We start from the raw sequence: 25,266 nt of genomic DNA on the forward strand, positions 1-25,266 counted from the left end.
CATCTAACATTTGCTTTCTGTTAGCTATTACATCTAAAATAACTTTTTCATAGAGCACAAAACAAATGAAACAAAAGGTGGCACACGCCACAGTATCATAGTAATGACAGCAATACAATGGTTTTTCATGCCGCCTGTGCTGTTATACTATAAGTACTTTGTGACTGTGTAATCAAAAGAAGATTGTAAATTTGAAAACTTTGTGCTTAAGGCAGCTCAATCTGTGACCTGATGGCCAAAAGAGAGGAGGCCTACCTTATTCTACTATTTCTTCTATTTGCTTCTAGAGCAGTGTTTCCAACAGATTAGAGAGTGGACATCAGTGTTGAAATCACAGTTTTCAAGGTGTAAATAAAGCGGATGTGGTGTTGTTTTGATTGAATGAATGTGGGCAGGCCCAAAAGACAAAGAGGACCTGCCACAGTTGTCGTGTCTTGTGACCAGTGCTGCTTACTTCTCCATTTAGGACTCACAGTTTGATAAGTGAGTATTTGGAGACTTACATGGAATACAGGTTTGTTTTTCACTGAATTGATCAAAAGTTGGGTAAGTTAAGTATATTTGCTTCATAAGTGCATAGTGCTGTACAGTATGGTCTTTGATTTTTGTTCTTAATGTTTCCTTCAGTCAACAGTAACTCTGACTTATCTGGGTGTTAATGAGTGACTGCTGTAAAGTTAATTTGAGATGGTTGTGGCACACAGATGGCTTTGAAAGCTCTCATTGTTGAACTACAGAGTAATATAATGTAACATTAACGCAGTTCCATGCAGGATTTCTTGAGCCTCTTTTGTTTTGACGTAACAAAAGCTACCTTTGTGTGGGTGTCCCATTCATTTAAATGTATGACAGTGACCGAGTCAACTCCACATTTGTCTATTGTGCACAGACGCTGTGTGACATAGATTAACTGGTCAGATGGGAAAAGTTTCTCACTGGTGACATGCAGCCCTGCTGATCTCTGATGTAAAATATGTGCAAACTATCCCCTTTACATCCATTCCCTATAAAAACCTATTCTTGTTCAGGGCCAATGAGGGGCTGATGTCTTCCAGCATACGCAGGGCAAAAATGATCTGAACAGGACATTGTCTATCACATCCACAAGCCCATGTACACTCAAATTCTCACCTGCAGACCATTCAGAGTAGTCACTCAATGCACACGTCTTTGAACTTTGGCAGGAAATCAAAGCACTAGTAGGAAACCACCCGACACACAAAACTACTTAACACACTAACCACTTAGCTGTTTTGAAGGGATAGTTCAGATTTATTTAAGTAGGGTTGTGTGAGGTAATTATACATAGTCAGTGTATTACCTACAGTAGATGTCAGTTGGCACTCCTCATATTTGGAGAAGCAGGCAGGAGTCTCGAAGCTAAACAATGTACTGCTGTGGACGGGGGCAGCAGCAAAATTTATTTTAGCCACCTACATAGGTGTGAGTGCACACTATATTTAGAATATTTTCACCACTTTAAGTTGCCGTCAGACAGTCCTGATTAATGGCGCTTAACCACTGCTAGTACCAGCTCTACTCTACTCGACTTGACTCTACTCGGCCGTGGTGCCCAGTTCTACATTTTATATTGCAGATTTAGTACAGCCTAATGACTGAGGAGAGCGTGCCTGGTTGTCATAGCGACGCAGCAGGAAACTACCATGACCTAACGTGACACACAGAACGTTGAAGTTGTGTTGTTTTTGACTCTCTACATGTGGCTATTGCCACAACCAGAAGTCAAGTTTAGTTTCAAAAGAAGCTAGCAATAATGACGCAGTGATTAATGACAATTCTCTCCAACCAATCAGTAGTCTGCAGGTTTACACGTCAACTTTTGGTTTTGCGTCAGCTTGCTTGGAACCTTGACGGAGGTGATACTAAAAAAAGACCTGTTAGCAGGTACCAAGGACCTTTTTTTTGTAATGGAAAACTAAAAAATGCGAGCAGAGTCGAGGAAAGTAGAGCAGGTACCATGCAATGGAAAAATGGCATAAGTTTACACGCCCTTCTATGCTCTTGTCAAAGCCACTAGACTCCATTGACAAAAAACAGTAATTTGACCTTGCAGAACACAGTTTCGGAAAGGTAATGCTGCAGAGACAACATACTTAACTCCTACTTCAACTAGTCATGTTTGATGGAAGAAATAATAGCTTTAAAGAAAAGTATGTCTATGGCCTTTGCTTTGTCCTTGTTGTTGAGTTGATGGTGTACTCCCAGCACAATGTTCCCTTGTGTTCTTTTCAAAATCCATGTCAAATACTTACAATCTGCATCTTGAGTGCTGCTTCATGGCTTTCCATTCTGTTGCCCGCTTCTCATCAACAAGCAATTATTTGTAGAGGTACAGGCCCATAAGGGATGACCTATTGCTTGGGTTACAGGGATAAGAGTTTCCTTGAAGTTTGTTTAAATAGGTGAAGCAGTGCATTTTCTAGTCCAGTGTATTTTTATCAATGATCTTTTTTGATTTAACCCTTCTATTGTCTTCACTTTCGGGACCCTTTCATATCCCTCGGGTCAAATTGACACGTGACTTATTTGGGGTTTTAAAAACAATTCTGAAATAAAATTTTACTTCAATACTATTAACAAATATTGTCTTTATCTCAATTTCAATCAATTGAGATAGCATATATGTTTAGGGAAGGCAATCAGTCTCTACTAGAACACAATTAAAAATGGAAGTGTGATTTTTTTTTTGTCATAAGGTTATAATTCATGTTAAAAATCCACTATGGAAAATACAGAAGTGGTCATAGCTAGAATAATTTTCAGAATTGAGTCAGAAATACATGTTTATCACAGAAAATAAGGTAATGCCATTGATTTTCAAGTAGAAAAAATTGAAATGGGTCAATTTGACCCAAATATCATACAAGGGTTAAGTGGTCTTGTCGGTTTTAGGTTTTAATGCTCAGACTCATTACAACCATGGATGTATTCACAGAGCCCTGACCTTTTCTCTGAAGTGCTGATGGCACTACTGGGAAGATTGTCTTTTCATGTATGTATGTAACACAGAAGATTATCTAAAATTAGGCAAACCATTGACAACAGTAGTATTAGTAAGCCTGTAAGTATCAGTACTACAAAATGTATAGCCAGGCAGTGTGCTACAAATGTAGAGATTCACAAAATAGTGGCTCTGAAATTATTTGATGGATTTGTCAATTGAAAGAAATTATGAAATACATAGCTAGACAGTGGTATGGTGTACATTGTAAAAGGGCTCTTTAGTGTCTCAGATGGCCTAAGACACACATACTTCTGGACCTTTACCCTGATGATTTGCGCTAATAGTTGTAATGGTTTAAAAACAGTTTATAGGAGGAGGATTACGGCCACTGGTGAAAAAATTCTGAGATTAAAATCAGAATTCTGAGAATAAAGTCAGAACTCAAATAAATGTTTCACCTGAGGTACTAATCCTCTTCCGTAAGTGTAGGATCACACCTATCATTGATGGATTTAGATGACATAATTTGACATTACCTTTGACTGTCTATCATCTCTGCTTGTTTAGTAAAGTAGTTCTCAGACCTGGGGTCCATCCATCTAGTGTTATTTTTAACAGCTTGACTTTTCTGGAGTTGTTACTCACAATAATACTGTATGTTAATGATTGTAGTTTAAGCTCATATTTGACAGAATAAAGGGTTTTATTCCATTTAATCTGAACATTTTTAGCCTCACTAGTGAGGTGGTTTTAGGGATACCAAGGCTATTAATAATAAACTATTGTCAGCCACATCTGTACCATTTAGTGCTAATTAGCAACATGATAATCTACATGGTGAAGGTGGTAAACATACTGTACCTGCTAAACATGCCAGACATGTTAACATTGTAATTGTGAGTATGTTAGCATGCTGATATTAGCATTTAGCTAAAAGCACCGTTGTGCCAAAACTCTCTTGAATAAAAATTATTATTATGGGGGTTGTTAAGAAAATTTGCTGCGATTACAGTACATGTTACAAATATGGATAGTTTAGAGTATGGCAGTACTAGGGCACATACATTTCTTTGGGAACTACTTGGACTTATACTCATATAACACTTTTAAATTTTAAATATCTTTTATTTTAACTAAATTGTTGGAATTGTCAGTTATTCTTAGATTTATTCATTTATGTACTTTCTTTAAGACTGTTAAAGTAGATAATAAATGAAAGTTATATGGCATTCATTATCTGTATGTATTGGATCATGTTTTACAAAGGATTTAACCTGAGCCAGGCCATACAGCAGTGATAGCAATCATGTCACATCCATACAGAGTAAGTAGTATACAGCTGTTAAAAAGACACAGCACCTCTGCTCTGCCTAGGTTGCAAAATGTCAATAAATATATTTATTCAGGCCTTTTTATTGGGCATCAACCTCGCATTAACGTGCATATTCTCGAAACAGACTTGCAGTGAAGTGTAAATAAACGCTTCAGGTCACATTTATGACGTAAGACAGGACTGCAACACTAGCCTGACAGAGCATGTGCAGACAGCTGTAAATATTAAAACAAAAGCGAGTCTGTTGTGTGAAACGTGCAGGTGAAAAACACGTCTGAAACATTTGTGGTCGAGACATCGGGTAGTTTAAATTCTTGAAAGAACAATGCTGGCAGAGAGGCGTAATAAACAGGGGTATTTGTTTATCTTTAAAGTTCCCATTAGTACTACTTTATAACTCTGTTCTATCACAATGATGCTGGGCTGGAACTTAGGATCTTATCTAACATGCTGTCGTGACTGACTTACACTTATGATAAATTGAATGACTCATTGAATGACCTACACCTTGCTTTAAGGATTGGTTCTCTCCCAACTTATGGACAGTTCAGGGCCATGGTCATGGGCCACTGATTTTATAATTTTCATCATTTTCTATCCTTGTTTTTTTCCATGGGTACAATTGTCTAACAGATTTCTTTGTTTCTGTTTATATTACTATAAACTCAGCATCTTTGTAAATGTGGGCTCAATGATCTATCTGAATATAAATGAATTAATGAATACATAATTAACTCTTTAAATAGATTATTGATTCTACTTTAAATATTTCTAAAGACAATTGTTGTTTTTTGGTTATGGTCACAATAACCACCACAGCCTTACCATCTACTTTAAACATCTGTACTATAAAGTATGACGAATCTGAATGGTGTTCTTGTGAAACCCACAATGGACTTATCTATGCAAACACATAAATTATTGAGAACTTTTCTCTCATGCTGAGATTAGAACCAGCTGCTGAATCTTATAGACCTCAAAACACTAATTCCTTTGGTATCTGCTGTCATTTTACCTCTGAAATAACAGGAAGCCACAATAAAGATTTTTGTAAAGCTACAAACAAGATAGGGTTGTTTGTGCAGCTGAGAAATTCTCTTTTCATGCAACTTGACCTGGCAGCTTCTGAAAAGCACCAACAATAGCCTCCCTCACCAGCAATCTGACACTGAATTTAACAGAGCAGAGCAGAGTGCCTGATAAGTAAGTGGTGATGTGAGGTGGAACAAGGGGGTGGGGGGTGATCAATAGTGACATGGAAAATATCGATTCATTTTTGTCACAAAGATTAGTCACTCATGTCTGCCTTTTGGTGGTGTTCTACCAGCTGGGGTCTTTCTATTATTGACGAGTGTACAGTCGCTGCATTCCAAACAGGCTGAAAGACGGGACTGGACTGACAGACCTTCAGGCACACAGACATGCACTCTATCACATAACAACCTTTTCACCGAACCATTATCACAGAGTGTATTTTATGCTGTAATACATACCAAGATTAAAGTTAAATTGTTTTTGTAAATTCTTTAGCACGTTTACTACAAATCACATATATTTAAAGCTTTAGTGCGTAAGTTTTTGATATTGAAGAATGTCCGTTAGGTTCAAGCCATTTTCAAATGAGTTGCTACACATCTAATTAACACTATCTGCTCCACAACTCTCTGTATTTCTCAGGATTGCAGTGTTCAGAAGATTGTGTCATCCTGTAACTTTGACCTTTTCTGATTAGTCTATCATGTTTTTTTCAATCTTCCATGTCCTCCGGGGCTACTAGCAACTGCATTGAGGAGGGGTGGGGATGGTGAACGATCACGGAAGCCTTGTATCATGTGGACGCGCCGACAGTTTGGTTGTCATTACTTTTAATTCCTTATGGGGGTGACAGAAACAAAGCACTGTAGCTTTAACGTTACATAAAGCCGCAAAGCTAAACCCCAAGTATTGAACTGTGTGTTCATTATTAAAATTATTAAACTGAACTGTGTGTGAAGCACAGAGTATTAAGTACTGAAAGCTAACATAAAATGTCTAGTCAGATTACTCATTTATTTATTTAGGCTACATTTTTGCACAGCTGCTTTTTTATTAAACATTTAAGAAGTTTTGCCTATTTCTTAAATAGAAAAAAGTTTTTGTAGACACAAGACAGAGTGTACAGCCATGCTAAAGCTCTGTTAGACTCTAATTACAGTGTACACATTGTGCTTTAAACCAAATACTAATAGCAGCATGCTAACATGCTCACTTTGTAATTGCTACAGCCCAAAGTTGTCTTTTATACCTTTTACTGTGTTTTTGTCTACCTTCAATGTATATTTCCATTCATTTTACTACAATATGTATGTCTTCTTGTACAATTTTGTAACTGCTGAGAAAGGTAATCCATTACAGTTCCTATATTATAGCAGACATTATAGGACCTATAATGTCTGCTTTTTAGTCAAAGTTGTGTATTGCAGTCCTTAATGCAACCCAGTTCAGAGACTTGACACAGAATTGCATTACCAAGTCAAAGCAACTTGACAATAATTGCAGACATGATGTCCACTGTGAGGTAGGCAGGCAGTATAACTTTTGGAACTGGTTTCTTCATCATTGCTCTCCCCTTCTATCTGTCATATGTGCAGACATACTGGTGAGGCTGCCCAGAGCAGGAGAAACAGGAAAGAGCTGCGTTTTTGGAGAGAGGATCAGAGACGCAGAAAGACATCGAGAGTGAGTCTATCTAAACATCCCAGGAAGATGAAGAAAAGCAGGAGTGCACAGGGGGTTACACCAGCGACGTAAGTATTGCTCATCCCAACCACCCATCTGTGCAACCACGGACCCATCCATGTATTCATTACACAGCTACTTGTGATTTATTTTAATGTGAAATTTTGCACCACATGTTTACAGACTCATTCTGCAGTTTGCACAGTTGCTATAAATTGTGTAATGTTTCCTCCCGAACAAACAAAAAAATACATTGAGCTCTAGTGGGAATACACTAAGGCAGCAAGGTTCAGTATGTTTGTGCGGTGGTCGGTGACTCATAAAGAGATGACTGTACTGTACACAACAGACCACTTTCCAGCAGGACATGCTGCAGAGAGCGAGATTGGTGTGTGTGTGTGTGTGTGTGTTGGAACAGAGACTGGGGGGTGAAGGACAGTGTGTTGTGTGAGTCTGTGCATTAGAGAGAGAGAGAGAGAGAGTTAGTAAGACAATAGAGACAGAGAGTTGAGGAGTGATGCAGTGTTGACACGGAGGCAGAGGGGGAAGAGGAGGAAAGTTGTTAAAAGACAGCTCACACCAGGAGACATTTAGGGCATGGACTGAGTGGAAACATGAGGAGGAAGGACAGAAATCCGACAGAGAGGCCCATCTGTCTATCCTCCATGCGCCGGTGTTTATGACTGAGCAGGCAGGCCAGATCATTTACGTTGACATTGTCCAACAGGAGCTCCGAGGCCAAGCAGCATTCTGGATGATGATAGTTTTCCTGCTGTGACTGGCCTCCATCACCCTCCGACCCCCCTTGAATTCAGGACTGGCTAGTTACTGAATATTTATGATAATAAAAATATAGGAAAACGCTAATAGAGAAAATACACAATTTAATCCAGTATAATGGCCGTTAATGTTAGGAATTATTAATGGTAATATTTACTTTCATGAAAAAATGTAATGTCCGCAGCACTGCTTTAGACTCCCATTTTTAATGCAAGGCAACGTTTAAACCCCATAATCTGAATCATATGAATACTTAATATATCTGTAAGTATTAATAACTTACTCGGAATGCTGCTGTTTCACTTTTTGACCGCCTGAACCTGTGATATTTTCCAGTAGCATTTTCAAGCATGCACCCGAACCTGGCCAACCCACGGGTTGTGGTTCGAGGCCCTCAGCTTAATAGTTTTTGTGCACATTTTCTAAGCTCAAGGACTTGGACTTGCTCTTGTTTATACCGTCATTGAGTGCAAAATGTATAGAGGCATTCAGCATGAATTCCTTTTGGCAACGTTGCCCTGTTATGTTGACCAAGAAGTTGTCCAGTGTATCGTCAGTGGTGTTTTAACTGACAAAGGCCTTTCAGCAGCTGGCATTATTAAATGTTTTAAATGACCACCGCAACCACGCGAGGTCCTTGAGCATACAGTCATTAATGTGCACAAAAGATATTAGGCTGATGCGTACATTAGTATTCAAGATTAGCTGTGGACAGTGTGTGAACGCATGACGAGACGATAATAAAAACAGCAATACTGAAATGAATGCTAAAGCCACATTGCCATTGGTAGCATTTCAAATTACTCACTTAAAAAGTAAATAAAAAGTTACTTATCACAGTAACAAATTACTTTTTGGTTAAAGTAATCTGTAAAGTCATTTAGTTACTTTTTAGGTAGGTAACTGTAACACGTTAGTTTTTCAGTAACTAGCACTTCACTGTTGACAACTTTGTAATATATTTTATAAAAAATACAATAGGCTTTGTTGGGGACAGAACAATAAAATACTGGACATATTTTGCCCTTGTTGTTACACAGTTCATCAACATCCATTCAGTGTGCAACATTAAGATAACACAACATCCAAATAATCTGAAAAAACTGAATCATATAAACAAATGAGCAGACAATCAAAAAAAAATGTATAACAAATCATATAAAAAGACAATGCTAATGTGACATAGTTCAAGATGCAAATATCAGTGAATTAGCAGTTCAATTATATGTATGTATTTTAGCGTGGTTACACAGTAGAAGTTCATTTTCAAGCCAAAGTCATTTTTTTCTTCATTTTACAGAAAAGTGAAATGTGAGTCTGTCATTCTACACCTCAACACCCTGGAGTGTCTCTCTGCCGTCTTCCATTCTGATTCCATACTTGATTAATAATTAAAGTAGTCTCTCTTTTTATCTTTTTGGCTCCTAGATTAAAAAAATCAGGCACCTCATCAGGTCATGCTGTTAGAACTTCACTCCTAAAGTTGTCTCATTTATTCCACCTTCTTCAAAAAGGCTTTTTGGAAGCATCCCAGAGAACACTGGAGTTGTTTGGACTCCGCAGCCAAGAAAGGCCTTTCATCTACATCGAGAAAACACCCACTCCACCTCTGTTTGACACTGGAGATACACTCCCTCTGTTTCAGACTCACTGTTTTACCTTTAATCTCAGTTCCTGTCCTTTTATGACCATGTTCAGGAACATATGATGAATCCAGGTTTCGAAAATACTCAACATCCTTATCCTACTCCCATCTTCTATGCGCTCAAAGTGAATTAGCAGTATTTCCACTTCCAAGCGACAACAGATGTGGGATCAATATATAACTGAAATTGCATGTCCAAATGTGAGAAGTGCAGTCAATACACAATTGATACATGATTTGGCAGTAAACCAGCAATGGCACTGTGACATATTGACAAGAAAGTGATTGTAATGTTTGTTGTGAGTGATTGTGTAAGTGGAAATGGCCCATATCAGAGTTGTAGGAATAGAGTCATGTTTTGCTAGATTTAATTTTCACCCTTTTTCCCCGTAACAGGAAGAATCTATCTTAAAAAGACAGGCACAATAAATCAGACAAATTGCATTTCCTAGAAGGAGCAGGGGAGTCAGCAGAGCTTTATTTATGGACAATCAGAAAGAAAGGCAGACCCACGACTGTCTGTGGTTTGTGTCACTGTCTCAAGCATTCAAGCTGTCTTCCCTTCTCCTATTCAAAAACTTTCCCTATTTAGCAGTTTACTGTCTCATTCATGTTTATTTTTTGCTTCCTATTTGGCGTGTCCAGTCCATTACTGTCCATCACTTTCAATCTGTTGTCTCTCATCATTTGACATCACTCTATCTCACTTTCTTCTCTCATTAATTAGAATTTTGGCGTTTTTCCTTTTGACCTTCATCTCTCACAGGACTCAGTCATTTCCAAATCTCAGAGAGGATCACTTTGTCCTCTTTGAAGAGCGAATTTGGACTTGGAACATACTTTTCTTGATGCAGAGGACATTTTAATGGGAGCAGAAACAGTGCTGTCAGCCCCTTGGGAGATGTAATTCACGGTCACAGTTTTGGACGCATCACCTCAATAAGACAGATGTGCATGTGCTTTCTCAGTGGTCTTTTTGACTTGGTATCAGGCTTAGGTAAATGCTACTGGTCATTTTTATTTTTAGCAGATGTTTGATTAACAGAGCTGAAACAATTTGTTGCTTAATTAATGAATAAAAAACAAGTTTGATTGTAGTTTAAAATTCAGGTTCAGCTTCTCCATTGTAAGCCTTTGTTGTTTTTTAAGTCTTTTATGATAGTAATTTGAATACTTTAAGGTTGTGGACTGCTGATCGGACAAAACAAGTCATTTGGAGACATCACCTTGGGCTTAAGGAAATAGTCATTTGAAAAGCTAATCAGAAAAAAGTAACTTTGGTACCTACTAGAGCTAGACCAACTAATTGTCCAGGACCAATATATCAGATTGCAGATATGTAAGTACGGGTGAATATAAGTAACAAGGATTTGCAGTACAGAGCATCATTACATATTTTGTCCACTAGAGAGCACTGATATGTACATTTATAGATATACAGTGTGTGTGTATATATATATATATATATCTCATAAATAAGGATATTAGTAATGGCCTCAAAAATCCATTCTCAGTCGGGCTATAGTATTTACGTGCAACAATAACTGCATTTATGTTTATACTGTCAATCAAGAGAATAACTAGTTTGACCCTTTTCTTTCACACTCCTCTTCATCGTCTCCCGCGCCACATACAAAAATGGACCAATGATTTCTTGTTTGCAAAAGTCATGTTCAAGAAATTCCTCGATCCTATTATGCCACCCCTCCCCCCCCCTCCCCCTTCTCCCGGCATCCTTGTGCCACCCCATCTCCCTTGTTTATTTAAAACCTGTCACAGAGTTTCATTTACACTTTCGCGTTGTGAACATAAAGTGGAGGGTGATGTATGCAGAATGAGCTCTGGCAGCCTGTCTCTGTTTCCTCAGTGCCCTGGCTTGTTTACAACCCGTCATTACAGTGAAAGCACCCAGGACTCCTTACCGGAACCTTCACACTCAACCAGACGCATTAAACGCACAATTTATATTCAGCACTGCTTTATCAAAATGTCATTTGGCAGCTCAGGTGTCAAGGGTCTTAAATAGGCTTTGATCAAACGGTTAATTTTTCTCTGTGTTGTTTAAAGCATAAAACATAAATGCATAAATGGGCACTTTGTTAAATCAGGGATATGTGCAGGATAGGCAGATTATTTACTTTTTTCAAACATTTGTACTTTGAGTTGCTGCAGACAATTTTGGTTTATGACTGCTGAATTAGTCTCGTAAATCTTTCTTGTTTTACCTCCCAAGCCTTTATATTATAAATTAGGCCTACTTATTTCTTGATTTTCCTTTCATTAATTTCCTTTTCATTGCTTTACCTTTTGGCTTTTGCTCTATCGTTTCTGTTTAATCTTGTTGTTTTTGTGCCACTGTCATTAGCACAAAAACATTTCACCCATATTTTCATCGTGTTTATTCACCACAAAGCCTACCCAGAGGGAATATTATGAAGCAATTTCATGGAAATCTAACCCATGAAATTGTCATGTTTGTCATTTTTTTTTATCATATTCAGGAGCATAAGGATCCTCCTGTGGGCCAATTTTCCACAGGCAACACACTCGGGGTAGAGGTGTGCAAAGTCCACAGGCGGTTTTCTGGCAACCTACAGCTGCCTCCGTTGTCATGGCGACAAGCGGAAAAGGAGAGGGACAGAGGCAGGCCGCTAACACCTGAAGAAGATCCAGTGACCCGGACCAGACCTACAAGTCTGCCCATCTCCTCTCTGCCCCGCATCGACATCACAGAGGCTGACCCTGACAGGTAAGGATCATCACTGGGATTCCATGTTTACGACACAGTTTTTATATAGAAGAAATGCCACCATGTTATACAGTATATTACTCATATTATGTGTTGTGTGTGGAGAATTATAATACCACATTCTCCGCTTTTTGTTCTTAGTTTTTGAGAACTAGTTTTTAGTTTGTATTTTGTTGTGTGTTGTTAACAGTGGGAGGCTGGTGTTTTCTCCCATCTGCTTTCAACATTAGATTTGCAACTTAAATCAAAGTTGGCCGGGGCATTTGTATTTTTATTTTAGTTCACCACAGGGTTTTCAACACCTTGTTTTCTTTTTACTCTTAGATGTTTCTCACGGTGATAACTGTAATCCTGTACCCTGGAGAAAAACTTCAAAGGCATCAGATAGCACACAATAATTTGGCAGTAATTGAATTAAATACACTTGTTGGTGTGTCTACCTCAGAAGCAGAATACAGTGGGCTGCTGTTTTATGTATAAAAAAAGAGTTTTTACTATGGCTACTACTTTAATTATTGAATGGCAATTTGCCACATACTCAATTTTCTTTGAACTTCCTATGACTCACCCCGCTAAACTACAGATGATTATGGGCTTTCTTCAGAGATGTATTGTTAGTTGCTTTTATCTCTATAACCGTCATACTCTGCTCTACTGATTCTTAAAAGCATGGGTTGCATTTATCTGGATTAAAGGTCAGGAGCTGGAAAGGTTTTGCTGTGTTATTGCACATCACCGTGGACTCTCCACGACTTTCAGTGTTATTTTCCAGCTGTTATTGATTAGCCAATCAGCTTGTTGATGATGTTATTTTGGATTGAGATATGCATTATAAATATTTCGGGGGGGGGCGTCCAAAAGATATCTACAAATACCAATATTTATAAACTTAAGAGTCACATTCTTCTGAGTATTTCAGTGAATACAGTGCTGTATCGTGATCTCAGAGAAAGGATATCTTTTCTTCAATATGTTTTTTTGGCACCTTATTACAAAACAACAACTTCTTATTTCTTATCAAACTAGTGAGGAAAGAACTGATAGCTTTCCAAACATTGTGATTTTAACTGTTTCTTTAAGGCCGTACTGTAGCTTTTAAACACCAGGGAAGTGCCGGCACTCTTCTTGCCTCAGACTTTGTTGTAAAGCAGCTACACTAATGGAAGCCAGGGGAGAGAACAGGGAGCTCAGGTCGGACCAGACAGACTGCGGGGCTGTTGTTGTTAATCCTGGCCAGAAACTGTCACCACACAGCTCACCGAGACGCTTTCGCAAGCAGGTGGTAAACAAGCATCTCCGTCGATACAGGCGCTTCACTGTAGCAAATACCTGGTAAGAATTTGCTTGGTGTGTATGTGTGAATGATAGAAACAGAGATGTGTCAACTCTGTTTATTTATTTTGTTCTTAAAGAGCTGCAGCAGATGCATGGTTTTTATGTATTACAGTAACTCACGTAGACGCTTATTTAGCAGTAGTTTATTTCAAGTTGCCAAAAAAAGGGCCCTGCTCCAAGGTGAGTTAGAGTTCAGGAGAATAGATGCTGTAGGCCTACAGAGTACACAGAAGCAGTAGCAGTAGTAGTAGAATTACTAGAGTTTGGCAGGTTTGACAAATCTCATCCAGTTCTACTCTTTTTTATGTGTTGAAATGTGTGAAAGATTATGACATTTTTTCATCTTATTACAAGACTTGGTTGAAAACTTGATTCTGATCAGCTAATTACAGCATTTTGTGGTCTGCTATTTCTGTATAACTGACCATTGCTATGGATAGAGTTTTGATAGACTCTGGCAAACAATTTTTCATATAAATAAAATCCTTTTTACATTATTATTTCTGCTCATATGGAGATCATACAGCATTGAGCATACAGCATTATTTAGCTCCGTGTTTAGCTCACACTGGGGCGACCTGGCTTCCACTGGAGAGCGGTGCTCATCAGAGATAAAGTTGACCAACCCGACCGGAACACTGGGGTCATCAGTGGGTTACCTCAGTATGAGTAGCAGTATAATAAGCCGTGTAATAAGCGGGATAATGTAGAGCAAGCCAGTCATTATTGCAAATTGAACCCCTTCAGGCTGATTAAAGACCCCGTCCTGCATCAGCCTAACAAGGTTCTAATTCGCAACAATGATCTGCTTGCACTACATTATCCCTTATATTAAATGTATCTATTGTTGAAACATTAAAACGTACAAGCCGAGCATAGTGTTTGCTATGTGCTGTGCTGAAGAGATGTCTTCCTTGACCTCTGCATGAATAAATGTTCATCGTCAGTGTTGATAATAACTTAGTTTGTTCTCTGGATACAGTGTGTGCAGTTTTGTTTTTTGAAAATATATATTTATATCGCGGTGGTCTAAGTTAAGAAAGCCAACACGTTACTTGTTTTCTGCGTTTCCAGTCAGATGCTAATGCGAGGCTCTGGTTCTTCTCAGTCTTCCAAATGTCACTGTCAGGGAGGGTTACTTTCAGCCTATTGAGTCTCTACTGCTAAATAAACTTGACCTTTCTGGACGGACAATATATAAACACTGATATAGTGTTGAATTAACACTGATGTTTTCTATACTCTGATACACTGTCTTTTGCCAGAGCAAGAACATTATGTTAATTTAGGTTAGATTTGGTCATTTTGTAAGGATAGCATTCTGACAAAGAAGTCAAATCCTGTCTATCCTAATATAAGATATTGTGACTGAAATCTCCAACGCTCAGTCAGGCTGTTCTACTCTTAAACAGGACAATAAGTGCATCACATGCTTGTTTTTTCCGATCATATTGGACTGTAATATCATTCAGCAACATCTTGGGAACCTTGTCCCACACACCTCTACTCTACTAACAGTCTCTCCTCTGACCATCTCAGTCCTGCTCTCCTCTCCCTGTGTTCCTCATAAAGCTGTTTTAATTCCTAATAGAGGAAAATAAACCTTGGTGAATTGGCTTAATCATTTTCAAAGTACCTCAAGTAAATAAAGAGACTTACAACGGTGAAAAAGGTCAGTGTGTTGCCTGAAATGGTCTGATTGTGGTGATTGGGATTGTAAGATGTGATGGGACCTATTAGCCATAACCAAGGTAGAAAGGGGCTATTTGTTGTTCTGTGCAAACAGATAATTGTTCCCCCTGGTAAATGTCTTTATTACACCATATGGGCATTAGTGACAGTTTCTAAGTTGACAAATAAATACAAAATCAGGATTTTCTATTTTAATATCTCTCTTTTTATATAAACTCTCTAGCATATGCTTTTATAGGGCATCATAGAGTAGGTAGACAAGGGAAGGGTGGGTGGGATGATGACCGCACTGACTAATCTGCAGTGGTATAATATAGAGGGGAAAAGGACAGGCGGTCAGATAAACAGAGCAACTGAGAGTTCCAGCCCAGATCTGCTTGTTAGCGTCTGCCAAGCCTACGTTATTCCAGCACGTGGCCTGTTACTGCACAGAAAGAGGGTCTGTTTGTCGGTGTGTATGTGTGTGTGTGTGTGTGTGTGTGTGTGTGTGTGTGTTGTGTGGTGTGTGTTTGAGTGAGCAGCCACAATATTGGTTTTTTTTTTGTTGCCTGACGAGAAGGGAGTAGGTGGAAGGGAGAGAAGAATGCTGCGGAGGTCCCCAAGGTGCAGAGTTGGGCACTTTGACTTCAGCGAGGAAGTGGTCAGTAGAGTACACCTCTCGGCTCCCAGGTGATTCTTTAGTCTTTCAAAATATTTCTGTCTTGTTCTCTTTTGAAAATATGTTTTTGAGCAAAACTGTTAATCTAGACTGTCTACTTGAGTGTTTGGAGCCTTTTATGTCTTTCTTATCTCTCTACATGTGTCTACTGTAGATTTTGTTGAATGAATGCATCATTAGTAGATTTATTGAAATTCAGACTTTACAATACATTGCCAAAAGAAATTGTTTCCAAAAAAGCAGAAAAACTGAGTTTTAGTTTGATTTATTGTATCAGACTAATGATGTGATCTTAACAGAATCTTAGATCAGTATCTACAGAAATGTTTTGTTGTTGACTGTGGTTTCCTGCTTGTGTCAGATTAAGAGACTAGATTGCTGCCGGTAAAGGCATGCTGTTAACGTTGGGTGAAGTTGGGATTTGGATGACGCAAAGTGCAACACAGATGACGTTTATTGCTTTGCCTGTGCGTAATCAGAGTTTTTACATTAATCTGAGCTTTACTGGCAGAGGTGTGGGACTAAGAGCATCTCATTGGGATATGTGCCTGGTTAATCCCACATGTTGCAGGAATATCAGGGGGAGGGGGTGCAATGTGGGGCAAATGACAAAGTGACCTGGGCAGTAAGTCCATTACAAGATAGATTTAATAGGGGCAGGTTGAGCCCCTATTCTATTGACATCTCCAAGCTAAATTCAGGACTTGAGCAAGAGTGATTTATGATTTGTGGCATCTGTTGTTCCTGCGAGGCATTGATGCTTTGACCTTTCACTCCAAACTCCTGTCTATCTGACCTGATCATCAGGTTGCACAATAGCTTGTCCTCTACTGCTGTACCCACTCAATGGGGACAAACCGATTTATATCCGTCTGTGCTGGTTTCACTGTGGCATCAGCAAACTCGCTGGGTAGGTTGACGATAGATGTTTGCATTTTTTTGACACAAACCAAATAGCAATCAGCTGCTTGTTAATTAGCTTGTGCTCTGAACATTTATTCTTTTCTTGATAAATTCATTGTTTGGACTTCTTCCACTTTTTTGTTCTGTTTTCTATAATAAGTTATTTTTCGATAGGACTGTATATGTATTTTTCTAGGTCAGGGACAAGCAATAAAAATTACCTTAGGCTTTAGACTATTTGATGATCGGTTGCATTAGACTTTCCATGTTTTTTTTAAAATTCTTATTAGATTTACTTGTCAAGGACTATGTACAAAAACATTCATCTCAAGCAATGAGAAGAGATGCTTGTTGCCAGATAAAACTACTGTACTTACCATTTGCACTCCCTAAGCAGACACTGACACAGGCAGATAAAAACTTACAATAATTCCACTAGATATGGTTGAGTGTGTAAAACTAAACAAGGCTAAATTAAAAAAAAACAACAACAACATAATGCTCGACATCACACGATAAGGAGCTAATCTCTCTCTTTGCTCGTTTGTTGCTCCTGAGTGGGAATGAATGAGTGGAGGTGTCATGGACAGTTTTCCACTTAGACACTGCACAGAGCAGCAGTTTACAATAAAACAACCCCTTCTCTCACTGACCAGCAAAGCATACTAATTTAATGAGCACATAGTTTGGTTTTTAGGCCATAGATGGATTGGTGAGTAATCATTTTAGAGTTTATGCAACCCTCTCATTCCGGGATGGGATTTGTGAACATAATGCGCAAGCTAGTACTTATTGGCGGCTTATTGAAAGTACTATGATGATGGTGATTTGATAGTCAATGTAAATAATTAGATTGATCAGATGTAGACTCCATAAAGGTAATGATTAAAAAAAATCTAGTCTAGGGGAAGAAACAAGAACCATTTACTGATTTTATTAAATAAAATATAGTACATGCGCTCTAAATACAAAAGGAACATGTTTCTTTCAGCTCCTTTCAAATTTAACTGATTACTGTTGTTTATCTCTTAGCTTTGAAGGGGAAAATGGTCCATCGTTGTGCTGCAGTCCTTCAGACCTGCAGGCATCTCCGGGCTCTGGTCTGGTCCTACATCCAAACCTGGCGAGCCATGGCCAGCGCCGGGAGTCCTTCCTGTACCGCTCCGACAGCGACTACGAACTATCGCCAAAGTCCTTGTCCCGAAACTCTTCCATCGTTGGAGAACTGTGAGTTTTATTGACAAAGACTGTTTCTGTATCAAATCCACTACAGTATGTTCAACTGTGTACGTGTCTTCAATAGTTTTCAAATCCCATCCCATTACAGGCATGGAGAGGACATGATTGTGACTCCATTTGCTCAGGTAAGAACTCACTATAAATAGATCTACTCCAAAGAACATCTAAGGCAGTGTAAGGATGTTTTGCCAGGTAAAATTGTAAATCACTGCTCATGCACACGCATTTCATAGCATCCTCCCCTCCTCCTTCCCCATGCACAAGCTGCTGATGTTCAAATTTTTTGGCTAAATCCTGGATTTTTGCAATATGCTATCTACAGCACCTTTAAGGACCTCATGGATCCAGAAAGTTACTCACTCACTCAGGCATGATTCAACTCTCTGCCCTCTTGTGGCCTTTAGTAGGCATGGCAAGGGTTCTGCTTGTGATGATGTGATGATTGAAACTTGGAAGATGCTGCAGCACATAAGATGCATTCTTTTGGATTGCAGCCTAATTAATGCAGCAGCTATAGTTTCCTACCTTACCTATATTAAAACATATATCAGAACCTGCTGAATTCAACCTAATGCCGTATCAGTAATTCCTTAATGTTAAGGATTTCATTGTGCTGATTTGGTTTGGATCGGGATTGACAGGAACCATTCAACATTGAGAGGCAGCTGCAAAGACAATTTGAAATCACTCAACAATTAGTCATCTCAGTCTGCAGTCTATATCTCCAGATATTTCTTTATGTTTTAATGCTGATATTTCTCACACTTCAACCCAGCCACGTGTGGCTTCTTCTTCTCATCCTAGTTTTCTTGTTTTGCTTTTCAAGGTTCTTGCAAGCCTTCGGACTGTCAGGAACAATTTCACCACCTTGACAAATGTACAATGTGCATCCAATAGGTAAGTCATCTCCTAATGATGTTATAGTATCTGCTTGTGTATTGTGGGTGTGACTACAAGCTGTAGAATGTCTTAATATGTAATGAAGGTGTGCATACTGGGTGCTTTTTTTGTCATTTGTACGTTGATTGAAATCCTTGGCAAAAATAGACCATAGTTTGTTTAGCATGTCGATTTTAGCTTTCAGGAACATGTTTAGACGCTACAATTCAAGATGCCAACATGCCTCACTTGGGGGCGCCAATGCATCAAAAACGTTTCTAATGCTGTTGTCTCAAGAATGGAGCACTCACATTAAACAAAGTATAGATTCAGACATCCAGAAAGAGATGTGCTTTTAATGTGAAAGTTGGTTTGCAGAAGCAGCACACAGTGACTTTTTAATACATTTTTGGTGGAAAAGGTGGCATACCTCATCTCAATTGAGTGCATAAAAGCTCTCGCTGCTCACTGAACCAGGTCAGTGGCTGCTGCAGTTGCATCAGTATTGCCAGAGGTGGACAGAGTCAATACAACCTTTAGAGAGAGGGGTCACTGTGAGACAAAACTAAATGAAACGTGACAATGTCACATGGTAGAAAATCTGACCTGAAATGAGGGAGCATCTGTTTTTTTTGTTTGTTGTTGTGGCAACTCCAGCTTAAATCAAGTAAAAAAAAAAAAAAGTAACTATTTATTATACATCTGATTTTAAAAGTTACCGGCTTGTTTTTCCCTGGTTGCAGGAGGTCTCCTGCTGCGAATCAGCCTTCTCTCACCAAAGTCTGTCTGTCAGGTAAGTCCCATCAGCCTAGCATCAGCAATGCAATTTTTGTTGTGGTAGTTTTATAAATTTTAAAGAAGTCAAATGTTAAGTTTGGCAGTTACAGGATTTGAAACATACAAAATGATAAAAAATTTAATTTGAGTTGCATTTGGCTAGAATATGCACAGTTGTAGACAACTTTTATAACAAAAGAATAGCAGTGGCATACAGAACAGCAAGTTACTACAGTCTCATTTCTGTACAGGCAATAAAATAGACTCACATTTCATATTCAGTCTTCACAACACAGATGCTTTATAAGTATACATAGACCTTGGGGGGAGCTGTCATTGCTTTTATTTATATAGAACATTTAAAAACAACAGAGGTAGACCCAAAGGGCTTTCCAACAGGGGCAGATGGGATATGATCCTTATCAATACAGCTAGTACACATGAAAAGAAATAAAAGGTGCAACATAGGTAAAAATACATAATATAATATAATAAGACAGTAATAGAGAGAAGGCGAGACAAAAATTGGAAACCTAAACCAACTAACATGATAAAATCAAAGTGTAAAAATAAATATTGTTTACACATGCAAATAAAAAAACTGCAATCTTTATCTTTTTAAGTTATCGATACAGGAAACTATGACTTGATAACAATACAAAAATTCCAATGCACTGACGTTGTTACCTAACAGAAGGAAAGAAAGAAGGTGAGAAGCATATACATTTAGTGGTTGAGATTAGAATCAGGTTTGAAGTGAAGGAAGAAAAGGACTGGTGGAAGAAAGGGAGTTGGGGATATTGGTTCCTGCTGCACTGGTTCTTCAAGCCCGATTGACGTCAGCACGGACTGCACACGGGTGCTCTCCACTTCCTATCAGCACAGATGGGCAGCTGGGGGCATCCCGCAGCAGGAAAAAATACAAGACAACTACAAGTCTCTTATTGTCCTTCCTTCTCCACACTTCTCACAAACCTTGACCTTCTCAGAGTAATCTCTCACGAGTAAAACCATCCCGTTTGTTGGCTTACATTATGATGCATGAGAAAAATGGAATGAGAATAACAAGTATGATTAACTCTTGTCTTAATTAGTTTGAAACCTCTAACACACAGTACACTTGTGTACACCTACTCTTGTCCCGCTATATAATATAACCTTCATATGCTTTTCCTGAGCATACAGAGAACATACAATACACCTGCCACAACAGTAAATAATAGTAATTGTTTAGCAGAAGACTACAACAATTAACAATGTCACAAGGAAAGATGGCCTCATATCCTCCCTTGTGCTGCTTTCTGTGTCGTTTTCGTCAACTCTTTGACAGGAAAAGGAGAACAGATTTTTCCTGTTTTGCGTCTGTGTTTAGTGAGTTAATATCCCCAGTTGTAAAAAAGATAGAGTATATACGTCTTTCTGGGCATGAGCTCAGCAAAGATGGCTGATTAGGAGCTCTATGAACTTTAAATACCTCAAATATGTCCTGAGATGGACACAGTGAAATAGAGGGAAACACATTAGAAATTAAGAGAAGTGTGAATTCCTGTAGGAAAATGGTGAGGTCAGACACAGAGAGGGAATGGACTCTAGGGAGATTGTTGCAGGGAGTGAGATAGGAAAGGAAGAAAACACAGCAAAGGTCAGAAAGAGACAACAGTTGCTTAGGCATTTAATCAGATGTGATATAATAGAAGCAGAAAAAAAGGTCAGATTGGATGAAATAAACAAAAAGAGCCAGAATGTGGCCTCAGTCACTGGGTGAGAGTGCACAAAGCAGAAGTGTGTGGGGGTATATTAAAAAATCAGCTGCAAATGCGTCACCGCAGGCTGTGTACGGAGTTAACCATCTTACTCCAGTAATGTGAGGGGATCGTAGTTTTCCTCATGTGAGTTTGCAGTTTACGCTTCACAAATGATCTGGGCCCTATCACATGCAGTCCCGTGAGCCCCGCAGTCAACAAAGGGCTCCTTCTTCCATGACTGATTCATATTGAAGGCTTTGCTCTATATATCACGCCTGATAATTAGCACATTTGAGGAAAATGCTTCATGTTGACGTCTTTTACCGTCAATGACTGGTGATTAATCTGCGATGGTTATTAGTTGCATTAGATGAATATTGTCATATACTGTATGGTAGGGACTGAGAAATGATTGTTTAGGCCTACACAATGCCTTTAAGAAATCAATGTTTAAGGCTCCGCTGTTTAAAGTCGGACCTGGTGGCCCAAGTATGACGCTTCAGTTAACCTTAGATTTGGCCCACCATCTGAGGAAAAAAAGTGCAAGTAGACGTTTCATTTCTGATTGAAGCCTAATATTGGACTTAAACACTTCTAATTGATATCCATCTATCTCCTCACAACTAAAAGACATACACTTATGACAGGAAAACTAAATAATGGATGGTTTTTTTGTAAATTCAACTATGAATGTCACACAGTTTCAACATACATACAGTTGACCTTCTTTATATACTGTACCTCTTTTACTAAACTCAGCAAAGGAAGAAATTTATTCAAAGAAATTCATTTTTTCTTCTTAAGACTTAAATGGAAAGATTAATACCACGCTCATATTTGTCAGGTCTATCTATATCTATCTATAAGGTTACAGCAAGCAGCCAGTTAGCCTAGCTTAGCTTAGCATGAAGACTGGAAACAAGAGAAACAACTAGCTTGGCTCACTTAGCAGCAAGTTATTAAGTAGTTACAAGTTACTAATTGGTTTAATTTAAGTACAAAAACCAAAGTGTAAAAACAAAAAGTTGCAATTTGAAATTGTCCATTTGAAATGACATGTTTCAGTATGCTATTTGGAAACACTGTATTATCATTTGGATCAAAGTTATGATAATGAGATGATTTCTTGATTTCTTGACCTATTTAAGCCCATTTGGATGTGCATGAGACAGGTTTTTAAATATCATTACTGATGATGAAGTGTACTCTGTCACATTTAAAATAATGATAAACAGACAGGTGGGTGGGCACACAGACAGACAGCTGACCACAAACTGACAGCCAGAACACATTTGACCAGTCATTTGTCAGTCCGTCTGCAGTGGTTACTCTGCTCCGCAGCTGTAATCCATGTCAGGTTTTCCAGGCTCACAGCCAGAGGACAGGAACCGAAGGCCTGGAAGCATGCAGCCTGGTTAAGTATTTGAATTATGTCATTGACGTCAGCACAGTCATAAACCTCGCTGCGGCACATCCCTCAAGCTGGCCCATGCCAACACAGCTCCGTGGTGCATTGTGAAGGAGCTGTCAAACAGGCCTGTGCTGAGCTCTGTGTTTGCTGGTATAATTGTTGAAGTCTTTTGTTTTGACAGGTGTGGTCATTATGCCACAATTGTAAACTATAAAGTGACATTATCAGGAGTGAAGCCTGTTTGTGTGAGAAGACAAAGGGTGATGGAGTGGTTTCGGGGCTGGATTTACTGTAAACGTCCGCCACACTATGGGTTCCCCAGAGATTACTTCCTTCAAACATCAAATGCCTCTCCTACAGTTATAATACAGTATACAGTATCAAATCTGGCATACATTTGTCACTTATTTTAGTGAGGTAAAAAAACACTTTTTTTTATTGTTCTGACAACAGGTACAATAGTAATCAGAATATACAGACACAAATGCACACACACATGATATAATAAAAATAAATATCTCAATCTAATACATAAAACATACATTTTATTATACATAACAGTATTTGGAAGAACATGTTGAAATGAGGAAGCATTCATTTTATGAATTTGAAGCAATGGCACGATGCAAATTACATGACCCAAGAGCAAAGTTTGTGTTACTCACAAACAATGAAATTTGCAGGAAGAAAATCACTGAGCAAATTTAAAATATTTACACTTTTAGTGTATTTTCTCATCAGGTGTGTACTCAGTTGAGTGTTCACCTGTATGCATTTGATAACTACTTTGTTACACTATCTGATTGGACAAACATTTGGTAGAATTGAGGCGCTTCCCCATATTTTCTTTCTCGTTCTTTTTGTCTTTCATTATGTTGTTGACGTACTTGGGCATGATACAAAGGTGATTCAGTATATGCACATATCAGTGTCTTTCTTTCACTGTTTTGGCAAGATTAGGATGAGGAATGTGTTTGCGTACTTGCAGATAGCTCAGAGCTGTGTAACCTTTAAATGATGGTGATGACTCAAGGGTTTTTCTTTTGTTGACCCTCTGTTTTACGGCCCTATTATTTCCTGTCAAATTAGTATGAATGAACAAGACGTAAGCCATATTAGTCAATGTGTTAAAGTCAACCTCACCATGAAAGAAATACTTTTATGAAAACCTCAACTTTAATGTAAACTTGTAAAGCTGCTTACTCAGTTACCTTCCACTAGTGGCAACAGCAAGAGTTCCTATGTGCATTTATTCAAGTACTGAAAAACTTTTTGAGTGTTTTTCTGTTACTGTGGAGTTCTAATCTACTTCATTTCAAAGGAAAATATAGTAAAAAATTGTATCCCAAGTATGTATTTGACATCTATAGTTACTAGCTACTTTGCATGTTGAGATTTGATGTACAAAACATGAAATAAAATGTATTGTTATAGATGTTATTATAGATTGAACTACCCAGCAGCATATAAAGTAGGGGGAATCTTCTCCTCCAGCTGCAAATTAAAATGCTCCTTACACGTTATTGCATTAATACAAAAATAAATTATAAAATACACTACTGGTCAAAAGTAGTGAAATTCATGCAGTTCAAGTCCAATGAATAACTTGACATGGTACAAAAGTAAGGTTACCTAAAACTGAAAAGTAATGTACATTTTAGAATTTTACAAAAAGGCCATTTTCAGGGATCAAGAAATGGGTTAGCAATGTAAAGCTGTTCTGCAGCAATGGAGGATGATCAAGCTTTGAAAGTTGCTGCTACCAATTCCCAAATGTTCCAACTCGTCTGGATTACTTACAACCCCCTCTGTCTGTATAAAAGTATTGTTAGAACACACTGTGGCATCATACCCTTTGTGAGCATTATTTTAACAGTATTGTACTGCAGAAAGTAGTGTGTTGCTATTAAAATGGCAGGAAAAGGCAATTAACAGTGGAAGAGAGACAGACAGTCATAACACTTAAACATGTAGGTTTTTCTTACAGTGAAATTGCGAAGAAAGTCAAGGAGTCAGTGAGTACAATATTCTTCATCATCAAAAGGCACTTAGAAAATGGGGGAAACTCTGACAGGAAGAGGTCTGGCAGACCCAGAGCCACAACAGACTCAGAAGACAAGTTTCTGAGAGTCAACAGCTTGCGTGATAGGCGTCTCACAGGACAACAGCTTCAAGCTAAGCTTAATAGCGGTCCTAATAAGCAAGTCTCAGTTTCAACTGTAAAGAGAAGACTTCGAGCTGCAGGTTTGATAGGTCGAGTTGCAGCAAGAAAGCCATTGCTAAGACATCAGAATAAGAAAAATAGGCTGGCCTGGGCCAAGAAACACCGGCAATGGACTACTGAAGACTGGAAGAAGGACTGATGAATACAATTTTGAAATCTTCACGCAGGATTTTTGTACGCCGTCGAGTAGGCGAAAGGATGGTCCCACAGTGT

At 38.5% G+C, this 25,266-nt stretch overlaps 1 protein-coding gene and 1 long non-coding RNA gene across 5 annotated transcripts in view; both read left to right on the forward strand.

The window, feature by feature from the left end:
* The first annotated feature begins 415 nt into the window (after nucleotides 1-415).
* On the forward strand, nucleotides 416-12,130 carry LOC116698548 (uncharacterized). The gene is made up of 3 exons (XR_004334247.1): nucleotides 416-546; nucleotides 6,929-7,084; nucleotides 11,943-12,130. It is a non-coding gene; the product is annotated as an uncharacterized LOC116698548 (long non-coding RNA).
* A 1,204-nt stretch (nucleotides 12,131-13,334) lies between these two features.
* Nucleotides 13,335-25,266, forward strand: part of LOC116698546 (cAMP-specific 3',5'-cyclic phosphodiesterase 4B) — a 28,749-nt gene continuing 16,817 nt past the window's right edge. Inside the window, exons 1-5 of one of the 4 annotated variants that reach the window (XM_032530500.1) lie at nucleotides 13,335-13,522; nucleotides 17,811-18,005; nucleotides 18,082-18,142; nucleotides 18,844-18,914; nucleotides 19,640-19,689. In XM_032530500.1, the coding sequence (XP_032386391.1) occupies nucleotides 13,350-13,522; nucleotides 17,811-18,005; nucleotides 18,082-18,142; nucleotides 18,844-18,914; nucleotides 19,640-19,689 (550 nt within the window). In that variant the 5' untranslated portion in view covers nucleotides 13,335-13,349. Of the gene's footprint in view, nucleotides 13,523-15,614; nucleotides 15,887-17,810; nucleotides 18,006-18,081; nucleotides 18,143-18,843; nucleotides 18,915-19,639; nucleotides 19,690-25,266 lie in introns of those variants that run through there. The other 3 variants (XM_032530501.1, XM_032530502.1, XM_032530504.1) reach the window with 3 other exon arrangements.

Source organism: Etheostoma spectabile, chromosome 12 (assembly GCF_008692095.1).
Source record: "Etheostoma spectabile isolate EspeVRDwgs_2016 chromosome 12, UIUC_Espe_1.0, whole genome shotgun sequence".
In the NCBI taxonomy this organism is placed as follows: Eukaryota; Metazoa; Chordata; class Actinopteri; order Perciformes; family Percidae; genus Etheostoma; species Etheostoma spectabile.